The sequence below is a fragment of the Phascolarctos cinereus genome, unplaced genomic scaffold, assembly GCF_003287225.1.
Source record: "Phascolarctos cinereus isolate Bilbo 61053 unplaced genomic scaffold, phaCin_HiC Scaffold_4;HRSCAF=312, whole genome shotgun sequence".
NCBI classification, from domain to species: Eukaryota; Metazoa; Chordata; class Mammalia; order Diprotodontia; family Phascolarctidae; genus Phascolarctos; species Phascolarctos cinereus.
The window spans coordinates 235,293,847-235,316,337 of NW_027555847.1; the positions used below are offsets into that span (position 1 = coordinate 235,293,847).

Here is a 22,491-nt window from a genome sequence, read left to right on the forward strand (position 1 = left end):
TCTCTTTAAAATGTTCTATTTCCTAAGCTCTTCTAGTTTATTAAAGATTCTTCAGTAATTCTGTTTTTAATTCTCATTTGCTCCACAATGTGATTTATAGATTCACTTTATCAAACATGTTGGATATAGCTATGTTCCTACTGCTGCAATATGACAACAAACTCAATCTTCTCTAACTTTCTCTTCTTTCCAGGAATTTTCCAAAGTTGCCTAACTTTAATTGAAGAAATATTAACCTAGGGAATGCAAGCTAAAGCCATTAATTCCTTAGTGTTTATATTGTAAAATAGAATCCTTGGAGGCATCTTTTAAGGAAGCATTGGTTAAGGTGGTTTTTTTTTCTTCCTAAATAACACTTGTCCTAAGTCTTTGGGTATGTTTTCTGCAGGTCCCGCTCACGCTGTAACACAAGTAGTGGTAGTGAATCTGAAAATTCTAATAGAGAACATCAGAAAAAGAGAAACAGGTAATGTTTGATCACTATAGCTAACTGGAATTCTGAAGTCAAGTCCTGTGGTTGGAAATTATACTCCCCGTGTACATTTAAATCCAATATTCCACCCGGTAAGGAGGGTCCTACTATTGTAGTACAAACAATAAGAATGGCCTGCTGATCCACCCACCCACTCAAAACACCCATGTCATCCTATGTATACTTAGTTCTCTCCTGTGTAGCAACTACTGGAAGCTCAGAAGTGTGCTAGTCAGCTCATATGTCTGTCAGAATTTGTCACTGTCTCTACCTACAGTTGCTCCATAGGAGTTGACCAAGACCCAGTGCACACTCAAAATCACCACCTAAGTGAATGCTAGGGGAGCCTGCCTCCACATGCCTTAATTCTTATTCCCCTCTCAGAAACAACTTTAAAACTGCCAGAGATCTCTAGCCAGAAGATCAAAACACTCCCTTATAATTTACTCAGGGATTCTTACCTGAAAACACACAGTCACAACAATCATTTCAATGTCTCGAACCAAACACTTGCTTTCCAACCCTTATACACTCAAACCACTCAATTGAGGTATGACTTCCTAACTTATTACTTCAATTACCAGTCTCAGGTGACACTCCAAACTATTTTAGTAGACCTTTGCTGAAGGTGGAAGGGTAATCAATTACTATGGACAGCTTTAAGCCCTCTTTGAAATGGTGCACTGTTTCTTGCTCTTCAGTCTAATTCTAAAGAGCAGAGTTATAGTTCCTTCTCAAAGGTTCTTTCCACCTGTAAAAATCTTCGCTATAAATGGAATATACTGTCATGGCCATGGATTATCTTTTTCCTTAGCTGAATTTTAAAACATTGCTAGAGCTGGATAGTCAACCAAATTTTTGAGGAACCTCCTTCTTCCTAATGACATCTTCTCCTGGTTCCAGTATGTAAGGTTTTTTTAGGCCTTAAGTTTCCACTTACAAAAGTGGTTGAAGTATTGTTAATTCTTTAATACATGTCTGATTTTATCAGTATGGTTTTTCTTTCCATGGATTAAACTCTCAGCTCTTCCATGCTTCAAGTAGATGGTTTCATGATCGCTGTGGTCGAAATTATTCATCATTTGTTGGACAGTGGTGGCCCTCAGATGAAAATCTTTCAGAGGACCATACTCATATCTATTTTAACGAGGATCAGCCAGTGCCTAAAGTGCCATTGGCATTGGCTTTAAGAGCCCAAACTAACTTCTATGACATAAGGGCCCTGAGCCTGTAGTATAGCAGACTATTATAGTGGCAGTCCAGAAAAAAGAAATATACAAATATATACAATAGATATATTTACACAAATGTTCACCTGTATGTCCAGATATAAGTATGTATTTTTAACATATACATACTTTTGTATTTGTCTGGACTCTAACCCTCCCTCCACTACAGTTCTTATGTATAAGGCTGAACCTTAGTAGTCCTCGCACTGTTCTTTGCTTACCATAACATTTAAAATTCATTCTGTGTTCCTTACTCTTTTTGCCATCCATAGTACATATATTTAAAAATCTCAATTGGTTGGTGTCTTTAGACAACTCCTGTTTTTCTTCCTCACTTGAATTCTTCCCTTGGTGAATTTAAAATTTCATTCTGAACCCATATCTCCTGGGTTTACTTTTTAGTCTGTGAAATCCAATCTATATCCTTCCTCTGCATCCTTTGTAATCGTCTCTCCTCAAATCTAGGGTGCATGTGAGATTATGCCTGGCTTGCTTCTGTATCATTAACTTTAAAAGGAAAATGGGGTTACTTCCCCCTAAAGTTCCCATCATCTCTAATCCAGCTGCCAGAGCACTGTTCTACTGGTGAGAATCAGACCCAGAGTATAATTTTCCCTTTGTTGGTAAAGAAGGAAATTATCATTCAAGCAAGTCAACAAGTTATTAGATGGTCTTGAAGTCACTGAGGGGAGCGAAGAAGAAGAGAAGCCTCATTCTCTACCCCCACCCCAGGCACACAATGTCCTAGTAATGTCCCTGGAATGGCTGTGGCTCCTAAGAGTGTCTTCACCAGGAGCCAAGGACAAATTAGATACCATGAGGAAAAGCAGTTTCAAAACTCTAACAAAGAGCCCAGAAGAAAGCTACATTGCCTAAGTGGAATATTGTTGTTCAGTTGTTTTTCAGTCATATCCTACTCTTCAAGATCCCATGTGGAGTTTTCTTGGTAAAGATGCTGGAGTGGTTTGCCATCTCCTTCTCATTTATGGATGAGGAAACTGAGTAAGAATAGGAGGGTACAAAGTTTTCAAAACTGCAAACCATTTGCCTTGTTTGAAAGATAAAACGTTAATAATCTTGCTTCAGCAGTTCTGTTTTAAGAATTAAGCATTTTCTGTTACTCTTCAGAGAGAGAAAAATGATAGGACTGTGTTTATGTGAGAAGTTAAATGGTGGGGGACTGTTAACCCCAAGAACCCACTACAATAGTTCATCCTTTATTTAAAAAGAAAAATTTCCTCTCATCTGTCTTAATTTACCTACTTGGACAGAATGGGAACATTTCTATCCTTTACTTGGGCATGAAGTCTTCCTCTATTCACAGTCGTAAAAGAGATTTTCTTTCTTTGTCTTCTAATTGTTCAGGGAGGACTAGCACTTCTGGTGTGAGGGCTTGCCAAGCTCTTTTCAGGGATGCTCGGTCTACGTTTGGTGTCCACCTTCCCCCAACTCTCACCTGTGGCTCCAAGAAGCTGTAGCACATAGAGTGGCCACGCCCCAGTAAACCATCTTGGTAGACAGCCTAAAGCAGGCTGAGGGTAACCAAATAGCCTCAAACCTGTAGGTGAGTTAGGGGGGTATCTACCCCAAGCATGTGAAGTCTTTTCCCAGGTGGAATGGGCAGGTAAGAATAATTTGTTCCTCCAGGGGACATGAAGGCCACCAGAGAAGGCTGTGCAGAGTGCTTAGAGTTTGGTCAGGCATCCCAGACTGCATCCTGGGCCATCATCAGCTGTCCAGACTTTTGTCCTGCTACTGGACTTTAATGACTCAGGAAGAAAGTGAGGCTGAGGACTTTGTGGCTCTTTGACTGAACGATTCGGTCAAAGGGCTGCACTTGAGGACCCAGCGGGTCACAGGTGGCCTCGAGGCTTCAGGTTCCCCACCCCTGAATGAGACCCATTTCAAGGTTATTGTAAGAGATGGTTTGAGATCTTGGTTCAAATCTAATTTCTAGCAGACTTTTCAAATCTTTCCAACAGTTTTTATTAACTAGTGAGTCTGTACCCCAGTAGTTATAGTCTTTGGATTTAATCAAATACTATGTTGCCGTGTTCATTTACTTCTGTATGTTGTGTACTTAATCTGTTTCATTGATTGACTTTTCTATTTTTTAACCAGTACCAAGTAGTTTTGGTGGTACTGCTAGGCCTCCTTCCTTCCAACTTATTTCATTATTTTCCTTGAGAATTTTTTCCTATTGTTTCTTCAGAAGAATTTTGCTTTTTTCTTCTAGTTCTCTAAAGTAAGGCTTTAGTAGCTTGATTAGTATGGCATTGAATCTGTAAATTAATTTAGATAGTATTTTCATTATATTTGACATAGTTCAATCTTGAGCAACTAATATCTCTCCATTTATTTAGGGCTGTCTTTGTTTCCAAAAAAACCAGTTATTGTATGTGTCTTGATAGGTGGACTCCTAAATATATTAGTCAATCAATAATCATTTATTAAGCATCTATTACGTGCCAGGCATTATGTTAAGCACTGGAGGACACGAAGAAAGGTAAAAGACAATCCCTGCTCTCAAGGAGTCATGCAAACAAGCTATATGCAGAATAAATTTGAAAAGAGTGAACAGATGGAAGGCACTAGAAATAAAAGGCATTGGGAAAGTCTTCTTGTAGAAGATAGGATTTTAGTTGAAACTTATAGGAAGCCAGGAGATATAAATGAGGAGAAAGAGCATTCCAGATATGAGAGACAGCAAGTGAAAATGCCTAGAATCAGGAGATGTAGCGTTTTATATGAGGAATAGCAAGAAGGCCAGTGCCACTGGATCACAGGGTACATGGGGGTCCAGGGGCAGGGATTAGGTATAAGAAGATTGGAAAGGTGTGGAGGGGCAGGCAAGGAAGAGCTTTGAATGCCAAAAGAATTTAGTGGAGTGTCATCTTTCTCTATTTTGGGGGAATAATAACAGATACTTAGCTTATAGATGAATTGCTCTTCAAATGCTTTGTAGTTCCCTTGGGGTGTTAATTTATGGCTTTAAAAGGTTTGCCCTAAGAAACTCTTGCAATATTTTTTGGGTGCTTCTCAGAGATTGACAAGAACTGAAATAGCCCTGGGCTGCGTTTAGAAGATGTATTTGCATTCCCCCACTTTTAAACACTGCTTAGTGGCTTAAATTCTGAAAATGGCCATAGCTGCTTGGCAAAGAACCTCTGGTGCAATGTGGGGGAAAATCAGCCTAAGAGATGATTATCAGCAGGACTTTGGGGAAGGACCTGGAGGCAGCGTTGTCTATTGGGAGATAGGTGTTCCAGCTGGGACTCAACCCTAGGAACACTAAGTAGTCTGAGCTCCTTAAGTTCCCTTTCCCACAGATGGTATGAGATTCTGTGAGAGTGCACTCTCCCTGGTTAAGGGATTTTTTTTTTTACCTTTTCCCAGGAATTCTGCTTAAAAGCTTTTGCTCTGAGTTAATATAGCCTCTTGTTTAATCTGGTCAAAGAAGCTCGTAAGCTGTGGGTTTGAAGAAATGCTGACTTAGCACAAGTCAAGTCAACAAGCATTTATTAAGTGCCTACTATGTTCCGGGCACTTTGCTAAGTGATAGGAAGACCAAAACAGTCCCTTCTGGGCTCACAGTCTAATGAGGGAGACAACATGCAAAGAACTATCTACAAACAAGATACAGATATACAGATACACATACACACATGTATATACCTATATCTTAAATTGATTATAATCTTAGAGGGAAGGCCCTAGATTCAATGGGAATTGCGAAAGGCTTCTTGCAAAAAGTGGTATTTTATCAGAGACTTGAAGAAAGCCAGGAGGTAGAGATGAAGAGGGAGAGAATTCCAGGTACGGAGGATAATGAAAATGCACAGAATCAAGAAATGGACTGTTATGTGCATGGTCATACATTAAAATAGGGGTCCACATTTGTTAGGGTCTAGGCTACCTACATATAAGACATCAAAACATACATATAAATGGGCATTTGCTGACATACACAGAAGTATCTAAAGGCCTTGTAGAACCTGAAAATATATAGAAAAGAAAAAAAATCAATCATAGCTATTGTGAAATGAAAATAAGTTATTTTTAACACAAGTTTTTACTGAGACATATCTTTGCTTGCAAAAATTCTTTTCTGTTCCTTAAGCATCCTTCAGGAGCTATATCTGAAGAGCAATTTAAAAACAGGTTGAGACAAAAATTGAGAGCTGGGTGTGGTGTCATGTGTCTGTAATCTACATTTATTTAGATATCAATATGGTTAGTCCCCAGGAGGGAGGGGGGCATCAGGTTGCCTAAGGATGGGCAAACCAACCCAGGTTAAAAATGGAGCATATCAAAGTTCCTGTGCCAGTCTATAGTTGGATCAAGCTCATGAGTAGCCCTTGCATTTCTAGCCCAGATAAGATAAAGAGACCCAATCTTCAAAAAAAGAAAAAAGTTGAAAATACAAGGAAATTTACATAATGCCAATAAATAATAAGTCTTCTTAGTATGTAAAGGCAAAGGAATATCTGAAGGAGACAGGGCCATCTATAAAAGAAAATAAGAATGATTTATCAGTAGTAGAGGTGGGGGTAGTCATTTAAAATAAATGAATAACATCATAGATCTGAAATACTTAAAGCTCCCACCTGGCTTGGCCTACCTCACAGGCTTTTGTGTCAGGATCTAGTTTTGGTGATTCCCAAAGTCTTTGGGAAGTCTTTGACTTGGTCTGAACCTCCTACAGCTGGCAAGAAGTAGAAAATATTGGTCCTGACCATACACACCTAGGCAAGGGGTGTCCTAGGGAACAGAATGGAAGACTGGTTAGGCCCAGAGAACTGGGCTTCTATGCCTAAGGTAAAAGGGACTAGAAACCTGGCGGTAGTCAGTTAACTCTGAGCATTGTCCCAGCCTGCACACCATATTACCCCACTAGAGGAAGCTGACACAATTTGAGAGAAAAGATAAAAATTACAGCACTAGAAGGAAGAGGAACCCAAACAATGAGGAATGAAGCCAGAGACAATGGAATATGTGAAAAAGTATGAAAGACCAAAAAAATCCAATTGAGAATTAGTGGGTATAACCCTAGCTCCCTAGTAGATAAATGACACTCAAATACAGAAATCAAAATGAGGAAGGACTTTTTAAAAGTCCAAAACAATAATAACTTCATGATAAAGGAATGTGAAACAAAAACTCTCAATGAAAAAGAAAATCTATATATTCTCTAGAGATCATGGAATAGCAACAAGAAACTCCATAATGGTTCAAAAATATAATAAAACTTTTATAGGAAGGTATCAGGATGGAAATGATCAGAAATCAGTCTCAAACCAGTTATGGTCCCTTGGGCAGTTTACTTAACTTTTTTGTATTTCTCCTATCTCCTCTCATATTTGTCCCTATCTTACACACATTTCATGATGTTTAAATGAAATTTTGTAAGCTTGAATAAGGAAGTCATAGAATATTTGTATATATGAAGCTACTGTGCTTCCTGTTTCATTTTCATCTTAGTGCATTTCTCTAGATCTTGTGAAAAACACTTGTCTTTGGTTCAAAGAATACTGGAATTCAAGGTTTAAATTTCAGAAATTGAACTTTTTTTAAAAAAAAAGTTTATATATACCCACATATACATCCATAGTCATATACTTTTTGCCTTAGAAAACTGGCAACAGATAACTACTCTAAGAATACCATGTATATGTATACACACAGACATTACATATACCTCAAAGTTTTATTAATGACTTTTCTTCTTCGTACATAAGCTATTGGCTCACATCTTCCCCCTTAGAATTCTTCCTTTTAAAAAGAAAAATAGTTAAGCAAAACTAGTCAACAACATATGTATCTGATACATATATTTGAATATACATGCATATATTTACATCTATTTACATCTATTTTCCTGGTGAGTACATTCTAAGATGACAACAAGTAATGAAATTTCCTCCTTATGCCACAACTTTTAAAAGCAGGAATCTAAAAATAAGATGCCAGACCCCAGGGATGTTAACTTCAGATGAATCTTTTTCTTCCAGGTTAAGGCAGGAGAATGGCATGGTTGATTCAGTGCCTCAGTGGGAAGCGGCATTGAGACATCAAAATGAGAAAAATGAAGCCAACCCTAATAACCGGCGATCCAGACACAGATCACGCTCGTATGTGAAATGTTCTAACACTTCATGTTAAAAAAACAAAAATTGAAAAAGTATATTACATGTCAAACCAATCAGGCTGGTCTATTTCCCTTGCATATTTGCAGCTTTCATAATGAATCACTTCAAATTGATTTATTCCACTGTTTTTCTACTTTTATATATTTAGCTGCCTTGGTTTCTGATAGCCACTATAAGGGTTAGAGAATAGTCAAAACAAACTATTGTCAAAATGAGAGAAAAACAAAGACAGATGCTCAACTCAAAAAAAAAAAGTGTTTCAATGGAAAGATCCCTAGATTTAGAATCAGAAGACCTGTGTTCAAATTCTGGATCTTCATGTACTACTTGTATAATTTAGGGCGAGTCACTTGACCTCTCTGGGTCTCAGTTTCCTCATCTGTTGAGTGGAGAGTTGGACTAGATGATGCCTGAGATCCTTTTTAACATAGATCTTATGATCCTTTGGTCATGAAAGGCTATTGAAGTACTTGCTAAACCATACAGCTTGTCACCAGAATTTTTAATATATTGTTCCAGATTGAGCCAGATGCAAATCTAGCCAAATCAAATTAACATTGACTAAAATAAATTAACATTAATAAGCAGGAATTGATGAAGTCAGTCAATCCTTTGCTGATCATGGTATTGCTAGGTGATACTACATGTGAGCACAATTATCCCCTTTCAACAGTGAGATTTCCAGTTGCTGAAATTAATTTTTATTTGAGCTGATAAAAGCATAGTTTAATTCCCCTCTTGCCTTTTATTTAATCTATGTGCTAGCTGAGTTTAGAGGCTTGCCAAGAACAGTTCTTTGAAGTATATTTAGATTCACCTCTGATTCTTTTATGTCCCTGGAGTAAATGATAGGATATCTGGAATTAGTTTTGCCAAGTAAGAGTGTGTGACCCAGATAGCAAGAGGGGTGGCCAATTGTAGGAAAATGAATGCTGGAGAGAACCTGTGTAGGTGGGAGGTAGTCTGAGACTTAGGCAGAAAGATGTCAGGAGAGAAGCTAAGAGGGCTGGACAATATTAAAGAAGCCTAGGTGAAGCCATTACCCTGGCATGCCTTTGCAAGACACAGACTCAGACTGTCAGTATAGTTAAATCAGTGGCCAATCTAAGATATGCCATTTTTTTCAAAGGGACGTTCTTATACTAAGGATTTTAATAACATAAGAATAACTTTTAATAACATAAGAATTAAATACCTTGACTGAGTTTTGCTTTTTTACTGAATAAAGTTTTTAGCTCTAAAATCAAACACATTGTAGCCTCACTACAAAGCAGAATTCTGTGTACACTTTGTTTTTTACTTCAGAGTAAGAAATTAATTTATTGAAGTATCAAAGGATCCTCTTTGAAGTCAATAGTCACCCACAAACAAGAAAATCAGCAAAACCTTGAAGGTCCAAAGCTCATGTTCGCAATGAATTTAGTAGATACAATGTTTTGGTAATTTTTTCTTTTACCTGAATCTATCCTCCTTTCCTAACATTTTTAGAAAGCTTTAAAATCCAGTTAAATTTCAACTTCTAATTTATGTTAAGTACATGGAAGTGTCAAAAAATAAAGCAAAGATAAAAGAACAAGAAAAAGTCAAATATATTAGCTTGGGATAAGATAAAGTTGCATATTAAAATATACCTTAACAAATGGAATAAAAATATTAATGATTTTTAGCTTACAGCTAAAGTGTGTATTGGTGCAAACAGAAAGCTAATGCATTCCGTATTAGCCCAGAGCACAATTTAGATTTATTTAAAAGCACACACACTTTGAAAGGAACTGGCGTTTACTTCTTTAGCTTTGGAAGTATCCTTTGCCCTGGAATCTTGGGCACTCCAAACACAATTTGAACTAGAATGTGGGCAACATAAAGTTTAATAGATAGAGATAAAATTACCAGTTCACTTCAAAAATAACTTACAGAGGCAGTTAGGTGGGGCAGTTGATAGAGCAGTGGCCCTGGATTCAGGAGGACCTGAGTTCAAATCCAGCCTCAGACACAAGACACAACACTTACTAGCTGTGTGATCCCGGGCAACTCACTTAACCCCGTTGCCTAGCCAAAAAAAAAAAAACCAACATACAAAATGATTCTTAATTTACTAGTATTCAGTCATGGGAATGAAAATTAATTACTTTGGGATTATTATATTAACTTTGAATCATTTCATAGAATTGTAGGTTAGAACTGGAAGAGAATTTTCAGATCATCTAGTCAATTTATAGATGAGGAAACTGAGACCTGGAGATGCTCATGAGTGACTCACTCAGAGTCTTCTTAATTTTTATATTGTTAAGTAATAGAAGTAATGGTGAGGGCCAGACCACTATTAAAGGCCATTCAGTCTCACTCTCTCACTCATCAAAACCACAGTCCAATGAGTAACTGATAGCTGAATAGTCACAAATATCAGATATCCAGATACTTTTGAAACCTTATAGCAGTTATTAGCAATATTCTCTTTACTTCTTCTAAGAATTTTTGTTATCAGATATTTGATATCCAGTGCAAATCACAACTGCTTTAAACTATCTTTTTTCTGAAGATGGATAGCTTAGTTGAGTATTAATAAAGGCATATACCTCCAGCAGCGTAAGTTAATAGCTACAAGGGAGATGGAGTTGGTAGAACTACCAAGATGGCAGAACAGATAACAGTGAACATTCTGCTGAGCTGTATCACCTCCCAGTTACCAGCAATTTTCCAATATACTAGCTGGGTGGAGCCGTCTCTAATTTAGAACAGCCTCTGTCTCTGCAGAATTGTGACATAAGAGGTGTCTCACCAAAAGTAAGCTCCCTAAGCAGCTGAGTGTCATCTGTTCTGCCGTCTCAGAAGTTCCACTAACTCATTTTCCCTTGCAGTTGTTATTTCACATTAGGTGAAGACAGTTCATGTTGTACCACAGTGTCAACAAAACCAAAATGTTATCTTACTCATTTTGCTTCGACTTAAAAGTGGTGAGAAGGAAGGAAAAGAAATGCCATTAGCCTTTTTTTTTCTTTTAGGAAACTAGAACTTAGTTTTATTTTGCTTTGATAACTCTTATAGTTAAAGTGTTTGTAATCTTCACATAAAACTCATCAATTCTCCCAAACCTTAGCACCTGCTGCTCTTGCCAGATTAAAAGTCTGTACTGTCAGTGGGCCAAGTGAAATGTGAAGCTGTCAGGGTTGATTCCTGATTTCTGTGATTACAGGAGAAGCCCAGATGTCCAAGCAAAAGAAGAGCTATGGAAACATATTCAGTGAGTATTGTAAGAAAGGCTATCAGTCCTGAGTGTTGATGAAGAAAGTCTTGTAGAAGAAAGTCTAGCCAACCCTCAGAAAATTATCATTAGGCTGGATCCTGTTCGTGTGCTGCTTACTGTTATTACAGTGATGTGCTAATAAAGCAGCTGGAATACGTCATATACTACTGTTGCTGATATAGATAGCCCCTGACCACCAGAAAGCTCTGGAACTTTCCAGTCTAGGGTCATGTAACTTGTAAGAGGATATAAGACAGGCCAACCAGACCCAAATAAGCACTAAGGAAAATTGTGTGTGTGAGAGACAGACAGACGGAAAAAGAGACAGTCTCAGAGAGAGACAAGGACAGAAAGACAAAGATGGTGGTCAGCAAAGATTATTTTTCCCTTTCTCCTAGAACAAATCCTTGAATTTGAATTAACATTCATCTATTTTTACATTTGATATTGCAATATGTTTTAACACAGGACACTAGTGAGCCAATGATGATTAATGCCATTGTCTTTGAGGCAATTGCATCACCATAAACTTTGCTCTCTTGCCTTTTCCTTCTAGGAAAGAACTCGTGGATCCTTCTGGATTGTCAGAAGAACAATTAAAAGAGATTCCTTACACCAAAATAGAGTGAGTTTATCCTTGAAATTTATTTTCACAAAAGTTTGAGGAATACTTAAGTCTTCTAAGCATTACCCATTGTCTTGTAACTATCTTAAGTAAAATGAGACTTTAGTCACTTCTGTGAATTTTGTCTTTAATTTGTACTTTAAAGATGAAGATGAATGTGAGAACTTCCCTTAAAATCAGTAATCCTTGTTTGCAGGGACATGAATCACTATCTGCTTCTATTAGTTGCTTATTTTCTATCTTAGGAACAGCCGTGCCTTTAAAGACTACAGTGAATTTTTACTACATGGTAAATCCTTTAAAATGCCATGAGAACAATAACAAAGTCTATTACCATAATTCCTAAAATTTAAGTATGGAAATTTCAACTGAGGATGCCCAATGAAATACCTATGTTTGAACATATCAAGCATGCTTCTGGAAGCTTCTTGGGATCCTCTATATTCAGTCATTGTGCAGTGGCAGCATATATTCACTTTATCTCAAGTACCTTAACAACTCAGTTTCTCAACCTACTCACTTCCCATGAACTACTCCTCCATCCCACCTCACCCTCACACAAAGATGGCCACGTCTTTGATCTTGCCATCACCTACAAATGTACCACCTCTGTATTCAAGAATTCTGAAATCTCCTTATCCAGCCATAATTTGTTGACTTTTTACCTCTCCCTTTGCCTTCTCTTAAAAAAAACCCTACTCTTTATCTGCACCATGCAATCCATTAACCTCTCGTTTCTCTCCTACTAATTCTTCCCTGCACTAGCCACTCTCTCCTCCCCATCTTGTCCCATGGTGAACCAATTCAACTATACACTGTCCTGCTCTGTTGAATTCCATAACCCCCTTATCATATCACTGATTATGCCCAGCCAAGCCTCAACCTTGGATCACTCCCAAAATTTGCCACCTTTGCTTCTACACATGTACTGTAGAACAGAGATGGACAGTCACACAACTATTCTGTGTCCATTGCAAATTTATGTTACACAACTTCAACTCAGCCCTCACTGCTGCTAGGTAGTCCTACTATAGTTCCCTTAATTCACTCTCCCACTCTCCACAACGGCTCTTTCAAAATTTTTCATTCCTCCTCAAGCATTTCATGGCTCCCTCCCACCCCTTCTTAGCTAAGAATCTTGACTCATATTTTACAGAAAAAAATTGAGGCCATTCACTATGAACTCCCTCTTCTCCTCTCTTCCTCATCTCCTATCACTCAGATGCCTTCTGCCACTATCTCCTCCTTCACCCATGTCTCATATAATAAAATGGCTTTACTTCTTACCAAGAGAAACCCCTCTACTTCTTCAAGTGATCTCATTCCATCCTGTCTCCTACAATAGATTACCTCCTCTGTCATTCTTATTCACTTGTTATCAATGTCTCCCTGTATATTGGCTCCTTCCCTACTGCCTACAAACACGCCCATGTCTCCCCCATCCTAAAAAACTCTCGCTTCATCCTTTCATCTCAGCTAACAATCATTCTGTGTTTCTTCTGTCTTTTTTGTACCTAACTGCTGGAAAAGGCCATATACAGTAGGTGCCTTCACTTTCTCTTCTCTCACCCTCTTCTTAATGTCTTCTGGCTTTAGACTTTCTCATTCCACTGAAACTGCCCTCTCCAAAGTTCCTCATGATCTCTTAGTTGCGAAATCCAATGGCCTTTTCTCAATCCTCAATCTCCCTGTGACCTTTGACATTATTGATCATCCTCTCCAACCTGATACTTTCTTCTCTTTAGGTTTTCAGGATACCACTGTCTCCTGGTTCTTCTCCTCCCTGATCTGCTTTGCTGATCCTTTTCTAGATCATGCCCTCTAACCATACATATCCCTCATGGTTCTGTCCTCCATCTTCTTCTCTTCTCCCTCCATACTACTTCACCTGGTGATCTTATAAGCTCTAGTAGATTTAATTACTATCTCTATGCTGATGATTCTCAAATCTACCAATCCCACTCTAATCTCTCTAGCTAACCTCCACTTGTGTGTCTTCGACTGCCTTTTAGACATCTCAGACTTGATGTCCAGTATATATCTTAAACCCAATGCTCAAACTGAACTCATTTCTTTTCCCTCTAAACCCCTATTACTATAGAGGGCAACACTCTCCTACCAGTCTCTCAGGCTTGCAAACTAGGAGTTATCCTGGATTTCTCACTATCTCTGACCCCCTCCCCAGCCCACATGCAAGTTGTTGCTAAGGCTAGTCAATTTCAACTTTGCAATATCTCTCAAGTACACACCCCCTTCTCTCCTCTAACATTGTCATTATTCCAATATAAGACCCCATCATCTCACACCTGGATTATTTCTGCTGGTTCTGCCTAACAAGTTTCTCCTCATTCCAATCCACCCTCCATTCAGTACACTAAAGTATACAGTTTCAGTTTTGTCTTTCCATTTACGTTGTTGTCATTGTTTTTCCAGTTCTGCTTACTTCACTCTGCATCAGTTTATATAAATATTTCTGGTTTATTTGAATCCTTTATATTCCTCATTTCTTATGATACACTAAATTCTATATATTTATGTCCCATTGGACCATTTCCAGGTCAATAGATAGACACTTCCTTTCAAAGTCTTATCAACTCATTCTGTTGTGTCACTGGACTAAACCCTGTGGCGGGAGATAACTTCCTAGAACATTTGATTTGTTGATTTTTTTTCTCCTTTTAGGCAACTGGGGTTAAGTGACTTGCCCAGGGTCACACAGCTAGTAAGTGTCAAGTGTTTGGTCTGAGGCCAAATTTGAACTCGGGTCCTCCTGATTTCAGGGCCGGTACTCTAGCCACTGTACCACCTAGCTGCCCCTGGTTTGTTGATTTTTATAAATCTTTAAAGATTTCATGTTTCATCTACATCTGTGTCTATAAGAATGCTTTTTATATAATTAACTTTTGAAACCTAAATACTTTTTAAAAGATAGAAAAGATCAGTGCTTTAAAATTCTAAAAGTCACATTCCTTTGAAAATAAGAAGAGGAACTTCAATTGTAAAGTCATAAAAATGCTTTCTGGCATCTGATCTATTTGTTTATTTTCATGGATTTGTATTGCTTTTTCAGGACTCAAGGTGACCCAATTCGCATTAGGCATTCTCACTCCCCTCGAAGTTACCGCCAGTACCGAAGATCTCAATGTTCAGATGGAGAGAGATCCGTTCTGTCAGAAGTGAAGTAAGCGTGTTGGTCTGATCACAGTCATACTTTCACAAGCCCAGACTGGGCTCAATGTGGAGTGGATTTTAGACAAGGGACTGATAAGTAGTCCATTAGCCTACAAAGCCTTTAGAAGATTGTGGAACCAGACCCTGACTTCTGGAGGGAAGAAGGAAACTATAAGCTGTTCTATAATGAATGCCTTAACCAGTTTGAGAGAAGTGGCTTTGATAAGAGATTATTTCAGACTTTAAAGACATCCATAATCCAGCCATTTGTATTTATCAGTGAATAGAGAAACTAATAAGCAAACAGAAGGAGGCCTAAAGATTTTGATCAGAATTTAATACACTGGGAGACACAGCAGCTTAGTAGAAACAACTGTGACAAAAATTTTGATGCTACCTACTAAAATTAATCAGCATTTATTCGGTTTATTGTGATTTGATGGGTATCAGTGATAGTGAATTAAGCAGAATAGGATTAAAAGTTATAAATGTTAAGGCTGTTAGGATAAGAGTTTAGGGCTAAATAACCTCTTATGTATTAGTGATATACTATGTATTAGTGGTATCATTGTAGGTTATAGGATAAAATTGTATGACTGCCTGTTATAGAGTGGCACATTACATTTGACCCTGAAACTTGTCACAGTAGTATCAACACCTGTTACCCCTATGAATCATTGTCACTCATCAATTTCGACCTTTCCTTTCACCTACCACTTATTTCCTAGGATGTCATTGACCAAAATACCAATTGTTTGATTTCCTACAAAAACCTTTATTGAGGTGGCAAGTGGAATGCCTTTACCAGGAAAAACCTGCAGTTAATGACTCGAAAGCCTGCTGACAAAGTACTTAACGTACATAACTAACTTAAACTTGACCCTATTCTGCTTAATTCACAAATATAATCATTATTAATTTGAGTAGGGAGTATCAAAATTATCTTCACAGCTTTTTCTACTAAGCTGCTGTGCCTCACAGTGCATTTAATTCTTGCTCCTCAACTAATCATAGAATTTTCCCCGTTTCTATTGTTAACTAATCAAGAAATTATACTGCCTCATTCTATTTTTAGTGCTGTTTCCAAGTAGCTAGCACCCAAAAGGAGTGGGCCCCTGATCATGAGGAAGATCTTGACAGAACCCTTGTAGTAAAATCATTTACAATTATTTTGAATGCTTATTAACAAACATCATGAGGTTCATTTAAAAAAAAGAAAAAAAGAAAAATGCTTGGAATGTTTCAGGGTTCTTTGCAGCATAGTTTGAGAAACACTGGATCAGATGGGACTCTAAGGTCCCACTCAGTTTTAACATTCTAATGATTCTAGCTTCCATTCATTCATTTTAAACCTAATTTTCTTTCTATAGTACAAAGACTGATCTTGTGCCACCTCTTCCTGTGACTCGATCTTCAGATGCACAATGTTTTAGTGGTTCTACTTCCTATCAGGTTAGTAATGATGCGGTTTTTTTTTCCTTTTTTAAAAGTTTTTTTTTTTTTAATTCTAAGGACACCAAATAAAATGAGCATTTCCATTTACAAAGCAGACCTGAAAATGAGGATAATGGATGAAATTATGCCCATTTGTATCATTTGCTTTTCAAGTAAAGTTCAACACAACTTTCAAAGCTATCCAGCTTGTCTATGATACTTTCTGCCCTTCCTTCTTTTCTCCTTTGTGTATTATAAGTTTCAATGGCCTCCTTTCATTTTTGTCCTTTTTAGAGTTTTTTTGGGCAACTCTACTTCCTCTTCCCCTCCCAGCCTGTACTCCTAAACTGTAAAAATTAAAACAAAACCACTTGGTAATAAACATATTCAATCAAATTTCCACACTAGCCATGTCCAAAAATTCAGGTAGCATGGAATTGTGCTTGGTCACTGGATCCAACATAGTTATTTTTTTCAAAGCTGCTTTTCTTTAGTGTTGTTTTGTATAAATTTTCATCTAGTTTTGCCTACTTTACTCTTCATCGGTTCATTATTTCTTAGAGTACAACAATATTTCATTATGTTCATATATCACATAGTCAGCCATTTAACGGACATCCATTTTATTTCCAGTCCATTGCTTGTAATAAAAAGTTACTATAAACATTTTTTGTTCATAGGTCCCTTCTCCTTCACATCCTTGGAATATATAGCCTTAGTAGTGCTATCTTCAGGTCCTGTCCTTTCACTCCCCTTCCCTTTCCTCCTTCCTCTCCCTCGGTCCACATGGGGTATAATACCCTTATCTTTGGGTGCTTTGCCCAAAGGAATGTAAATTTTGATCACTGAAACCTCAAAAAATATGTTGGGGTTTACAGGCTAGATGGCATTAAAATTTTTTTTTAAGCGTTTATTCTTTTTTTTTTTTAATTGAGGCAGTTGGAGTTAAGTGACTTGTCCAGAGTCACACAGCTAAGTGAATGTTATGTGTCTGAGGATGGATTTGAACTCAGGTCCTCCTGACTCCAGGGCCTTTGCTCTATCCACTACAAAATCTAGCTACCCCATTTATGCTCCTTTTCACCTGCTCCATCACCAGAACAATGGGAAAAAAAACCAACAAACATCAGGATTCAGGTGATTTGACTTGCCCATTATTTCTATCCAAAAGAAATCAATTTTGTGGGAATTGATATGTCAAGTGTTGTTAGGAACCAGACTAGATTAAAATGGGTACTAGAATCCTTGAGACTGAGTTTAGGCAGACTCCTCAGATTCACTTTAAACAGGAAGGTAGTAGGAAATATTTCTCACATGTACCATGCACAAGTGATCCATTAGAATATACTGGAGAAAGATCTAATTTTAAAAAGGTCAATTAGCCCATCTAGCCCATTTTATAGATGAAGAAACTGAGGCCCAGAAAGGTAAAGTTATCTAAGAACTCAATTTTGGTCCTAAATTCAGTGTTCTTGCTCTGCTCCACATAAACCGTTTCCCCACGTCCCCATTGCTTTGTTTGATGGTATAAAATTTACAAGTTATCGAACTCTAGATATACCTTGTCCAACTATATTTTAGACTGGTTCTTACACTCAAGAGTATTGGCCCTGTTTGACACTTGATTTACAATTGCTTTCCATTTTATGTCCAACTGGCAAATCACATTTTCATGTGTTGAAAGCTTAATATTCCCTACTCACTAACACTGAAAAACATTTTTTCCTTAAATTGCCTTCACTGTGCTTGATGCATTTAGAATAATCTAATTTATACACCTCATTTTTCAGCATTATTTCAAACTTTTTTTTTCAGATTAGAATTGGGTCTAAAGACAGCCTTATACAAGAAAAACCTCAGATATCTACAAGCAACTTGGATGGAAAACACAGCACAAAGATAATAAAGACCATACAAACATCCCACTTCAAAATAGACACTTGATCTGTGACAAAGTACCAGTATTGTTCCTTGGAATCTATAAACTATGCCATTGTTAACTTAATCTAGTGCTTCAATGTACAAGATCTTTAAATGTCAGTACTTTTTGGTTTAAAGGCCTGAAAGATATTTAAGTTAAACTGTTAAGCAAATCTGACTGATGTTTCCCTAGTGAAGACTGTTCTAATGTCTATTGCTACCAAGGCCAGATGCTTCAGAAATGGCCCCTTAATGCTTCCCAGCTTTTCTACCAACCTGAAACCTTTGTCTTTAGGTTCTGAGTCTCCTTGAGCACCAGGGCTTTTGTATTCCCAAACACAGGAACGAGTTCTCAAAATCAGATAGTCTTAAATGCTAATCTTCATAGGCTCTTTACAAATTACTCAGAAGCTACATTGGCCATTGGAATGGCTACCTTGGAATACCAGCTATGAGTTTTAGGGCTTGTGTTTATTATCTTAAATCTCTAGGGATTGGATTGCCACTTGCAGGGCAGCACCACAAATGCAATGGGGAGGTAGAAGCGGTAGACATATCAGCCTTTGTCAGGGGATCAAAACACCTACTTTTGGGGGCCTATTTCTTCATTTATTAAAAAAAAAATTCCTTCTCAGGAAGCACCTTTTAATATTAAGACAATAAGGGAACAACCTTTTAAAAAGAAAAAGTCCCTGAAGTCAAGCTGTTTTACGTATAATTTTTTAATACACAGAATCCATAACAGACAAGAGATAAAATTACAGATGACTGTGCCCTTCTGGAGAGCTCAATAATCTAAAACCACCACTAATCTCCCAAGTCCAAAGCCTTTTAATAGCTTTTCTTCCACGAAGACCTTGGATTACTTGTGGAATTCAACAGGAACATAAAATTAAGATTTATCAACTTCTTTGGAGACCCAATGTATGAAAAAGGATTTACAGCCCTAAGAGGAAGAAAAAAAATATTCTAATTAATAGTCACATTACTTAAGGGTAGAATTACTTGAGGCAGTTGCAGCTGCAGTATGACTAAAAACCAAGACGGAGATTGGATTTGTCTGGATGGTTGTTTTTAAGTCAATTTTTCATGATCTGAGCCAGAACTTGAACAGAAGTCTCCTGGAAAAGCCCGTTCTGTGTGGTGGCTATAGCATTCAATCTACAGGACAAATTTTTATCAAAAGACAGAAATATGGAATGTGAGATTTGGACACAAAATCTAGTGACTGATCAGATACAAATAGGAATAGCTAAGGGACAGAAAGTTTTCTGTTAAAATTTAAGAGTGAGAAAGACAATAATTGCTTGTGAAATAAGGAATAAAAGGCAAGGCAGGATATGAAAACAAATCTAGGCTATGTTTATCAAAGGCTTTTCAAGAAGCTGATAAAGGCATGGAGAAGAATTGATGACAGAAAGTTACATAGAAAGGGATCAAGCAGATTATAATAGGAGCCCAGTAACAACTCCAATAAGCAATGAAAAAAATCATACCTTAGTCACCTTAGGAATCCACAAAGATGATGACAGCAGCTGTTGATTCTGATTTTGTGTCCTTGTCCAATTCATCTAAACAGAAGCAGTGAAAAGTAAAGGAATAAACCTTGTGGCTTTAAGAGAGGGAGCCTCCTCTTCTGTATACTCCTTAAGCTTTCACACTTTGAACTATAACTTGTTACTTATACAGCACACTCGCCAATGGAACAAAAAATCCCAAGGCAAGAGAAAAGGCTGCAAAGTGTTTTATTTCTGCCTTTTTTGACACCACATCCACTAGTGACCAAAGTGAACGGGCAACACAAAAGGCAAATAGCCTACATCTGTCCACCAGACACTTGCTAAGCATCGAAGGGCGTAGCCTTGACATCAAGACATCTTCCCACCTAAAGAGACAAATGGAATTATTTGGCTTAGTACGTTTTTTTCTTCCTGAGGCAAAATTCTTGCACTGATAATCGACAAAATATCCTGAAAAATTCCACTAAGCTAAACATCCAACGACTTATGTAGTTTTAATTAAATCTGCTTTTGGTGAGACACAAGATCTTACAACGTTAAGTCTTCCTCATTGATTTAACGGACCTCCACACATTCCGCTTTCCAGGGAGGCCTGGACGTCCTCGATTCAGCTTCTTGCCAATTTCGGGCCTAAAAAAGGAAAATAAAGTCAACATGTTGTGCAAATACATGCAATCGTGCCTTCCCCTCTCTACCACTGTTCACTAAGTGTCCCGAGTTTAATTATTTACACCTTGTTTCAGGGCTTTGTTGGAAACTTCTTGTAATCTGCTTTCATAACTGAATTTCCTGGGTGAACATCTACACCTCTGAAACCGGTTACAATTCAAGGCCTGACTTATTCTGTTGATAGCCCCGTAAGCAATGCTGATTAAACTTTCCTGCGCTCATTTCCCCTCCGGGGAGGCGGTGATTAAGCACTGACCATTACTCCCCCGTCTCCCCTTTCGGGCACGCGCAGTTTCTGGCACATAAAAAGTGCTTTAATAAATTAAATGCTTGTTGAGCAATGGCCAAGTTAAGTGCTTCCCGCTTCTTACTTCCTCTGACCCCAACGCCACGGGTGAGTAAACGCGCCTCGTTGCTGCATCCTCACTAACCCGGCTGCATCGGGTTCACGTGGCGGACGCTAGAGGGGCCAGGGCCAACCCCCGCAGGGCCCGGGCTCCCACGGACGCGAGGCCGCAGGAGCGCGCACGCGCAGACTGCGAACGGGCGTGCGGGACGCGGGGGTCCCTATCACCGCCCCGACCACGCTCCGCCGGCCTCGCCAGACTACCTACCTCAGGGTGGTCGCGGGCACGGCCCCAAAAAGCCGCGTTCAGGGAGAAGCGGCCCCGCGGCGGCCCAAGGGCACCACACCATGATGGTGCCTAGAGGCTCCCCACTGCTCTGAATAACAGACGCAGACTCGTCGTGGTGAGACTGGAAAAAGAGCGCTCCACCCTCCCCACAAGGCTTTTCTACCACACTGGAAGGAACCATTACTTCGCGGAAGACAGGTGTGTACGGCATGGATTGTACCACTTTCTTAGTACTCTTCACAGCTCCCTTCTGGCCGGAGGGAGAAGTGCTGTTAGGAGAAAGAGGAGGGAGGAGGCTTGTGACAAAGAGTTTGCACGTGTGTGGTCCGCCCAGCCTGCAAGCACATTAAAGCACAATGTCCTGGGCTAGCTTGGGTGCTTTCCTGTGGGATTGGGGCTGGAGTACCTAATGAGAGGATGTTAATTATTCATATGTGAGTATAAACTCTTTCTCCCTACAATTTGAAGGAGTTAACTTTAATCCCTAATTTGATTTGTGAATAATTGGTTGTACACACTAAGGAAGAATATGAAATACAATTCCTTTAAAATTTGGGAATTGATTATATTTTACCAAGGAATGTGGTTCAGTGCCAGTATTTTTCTTTAAAGTTAGGGAGGGAAATAATGTCTACAACAGGAAACTGATTTCAGGGCACCAAACAGGCTTCTGAGTTTTTCGTCTCTCAGGTTCCTTCTAGTTCTAAATCCTGTATTTATTCCTATGATTACTCCTAAAGCAGTCCCATCACATCCTCTGAAATGAAAACTCTTGTATACAGGGAATCTCCTTCCTCTCCGGTCACTCGCAAGGGTGCCCTGATCCCGTTGAATGAGATTTGAGTCAAAGATGTCATCTCTGCCTGGGAACAGGCACCAAGCAAAAGGACCACATTTTAAAGCCTTTAAAAAAAAAAAGCAAGTTTCCCTTTCTCACTTCAGATTTGCAAAAATTTGTCTGCATTTAATATTTAGAAGTAGAAAAGATTTGGGAGGAGAGCAATTATATATAGCAGGAATTACTTAAAATTTTTTTTTATTCCTCCATCCCCTTACACATAAAAACAAATTTTAACATTTGTTTGTTTTTTTTTTAAAAAGTTTTCAGTTTCAAATCCTATCCCTCTCTCTTTCTCTCTCCCCTCCCCCATCCCTGAGATGGTGAGCAACTTGATATAGGTTATACAGTTCCCTATTGTTGTTTGTCCTTTCTTCTGGAAGAGAACCTGACATCAGGGAAGTGATGCCATGACTACAGAGTGAATTAGATTTAAGTGAGGGAGGGTTATGCAAAGTCACCAGCCTCACTCTATGCTCTAGAGCCATCTGGGCCCAGTGGCAAAATATAGATCAGGGTGACTGGAGATGGCCTTGGATTCGGTAGGGGACCTTGGCCTTTTTAAGTTGTCTTTAACAGGTTTCG

General features: G+C 38.5%; 1 protein-coding gene and 1 non-coding gene across 2 annotated transcripts in view; one reads left to right on the top strand and one right to left on the bottom strand.

The window, feature by feature from the left end:
• EPB41L4A (erythrocyte membrane protein band 4.1 like 4A) overlaps window positions 1-21,198 on the top strand; it is a 188,271-nt gene extending 167,073 nt beyond the window's left edge. Inside the window, exons 17-23 of the mRNA XM_021009510.2 lie at window positions 389-466; window positions 7,713-7,832; window positions 11,044-11,091; window positions 11,651-11,719; window positions 14,790-14,900; window positions 16,261-16,342; window positions 18,140-21,198. Of these exons, the coding sequence (XP_020865169.1) occupies window positions 389-466; window positions 7,713-7,832; window positions 11,044-11,091; window positions 11,651-11,719; window positions 14,790-14,900; window positions 16,261-16,342; window positions 18,140-18,268 (637 nt within the window). The 3' untranslated portion in view covers window positions 18,269-21,198. The remainder of the gene's footprint in view (window positions 1-388; window positions 467-7,712; window positions 7,833-11,043; window positions 11,092-11,650; window positions 11,720-14,789; window positions 14,901-16,260; window positions 16,343-18,139) is intronic.
• On the bottom strand, window positions 19,917-20,054 carry LOC144457323 (small nucleolar RNA SNORA13). Its single transcript, XR_013486635.1, has one exon. It is a non-coding gene; the product is annotated as a small nucleolar RNA SNORA13 (small nucleolar RNA).
• Window positions 21,199-22,491: the final 1,293 nt, after the last annotated feature.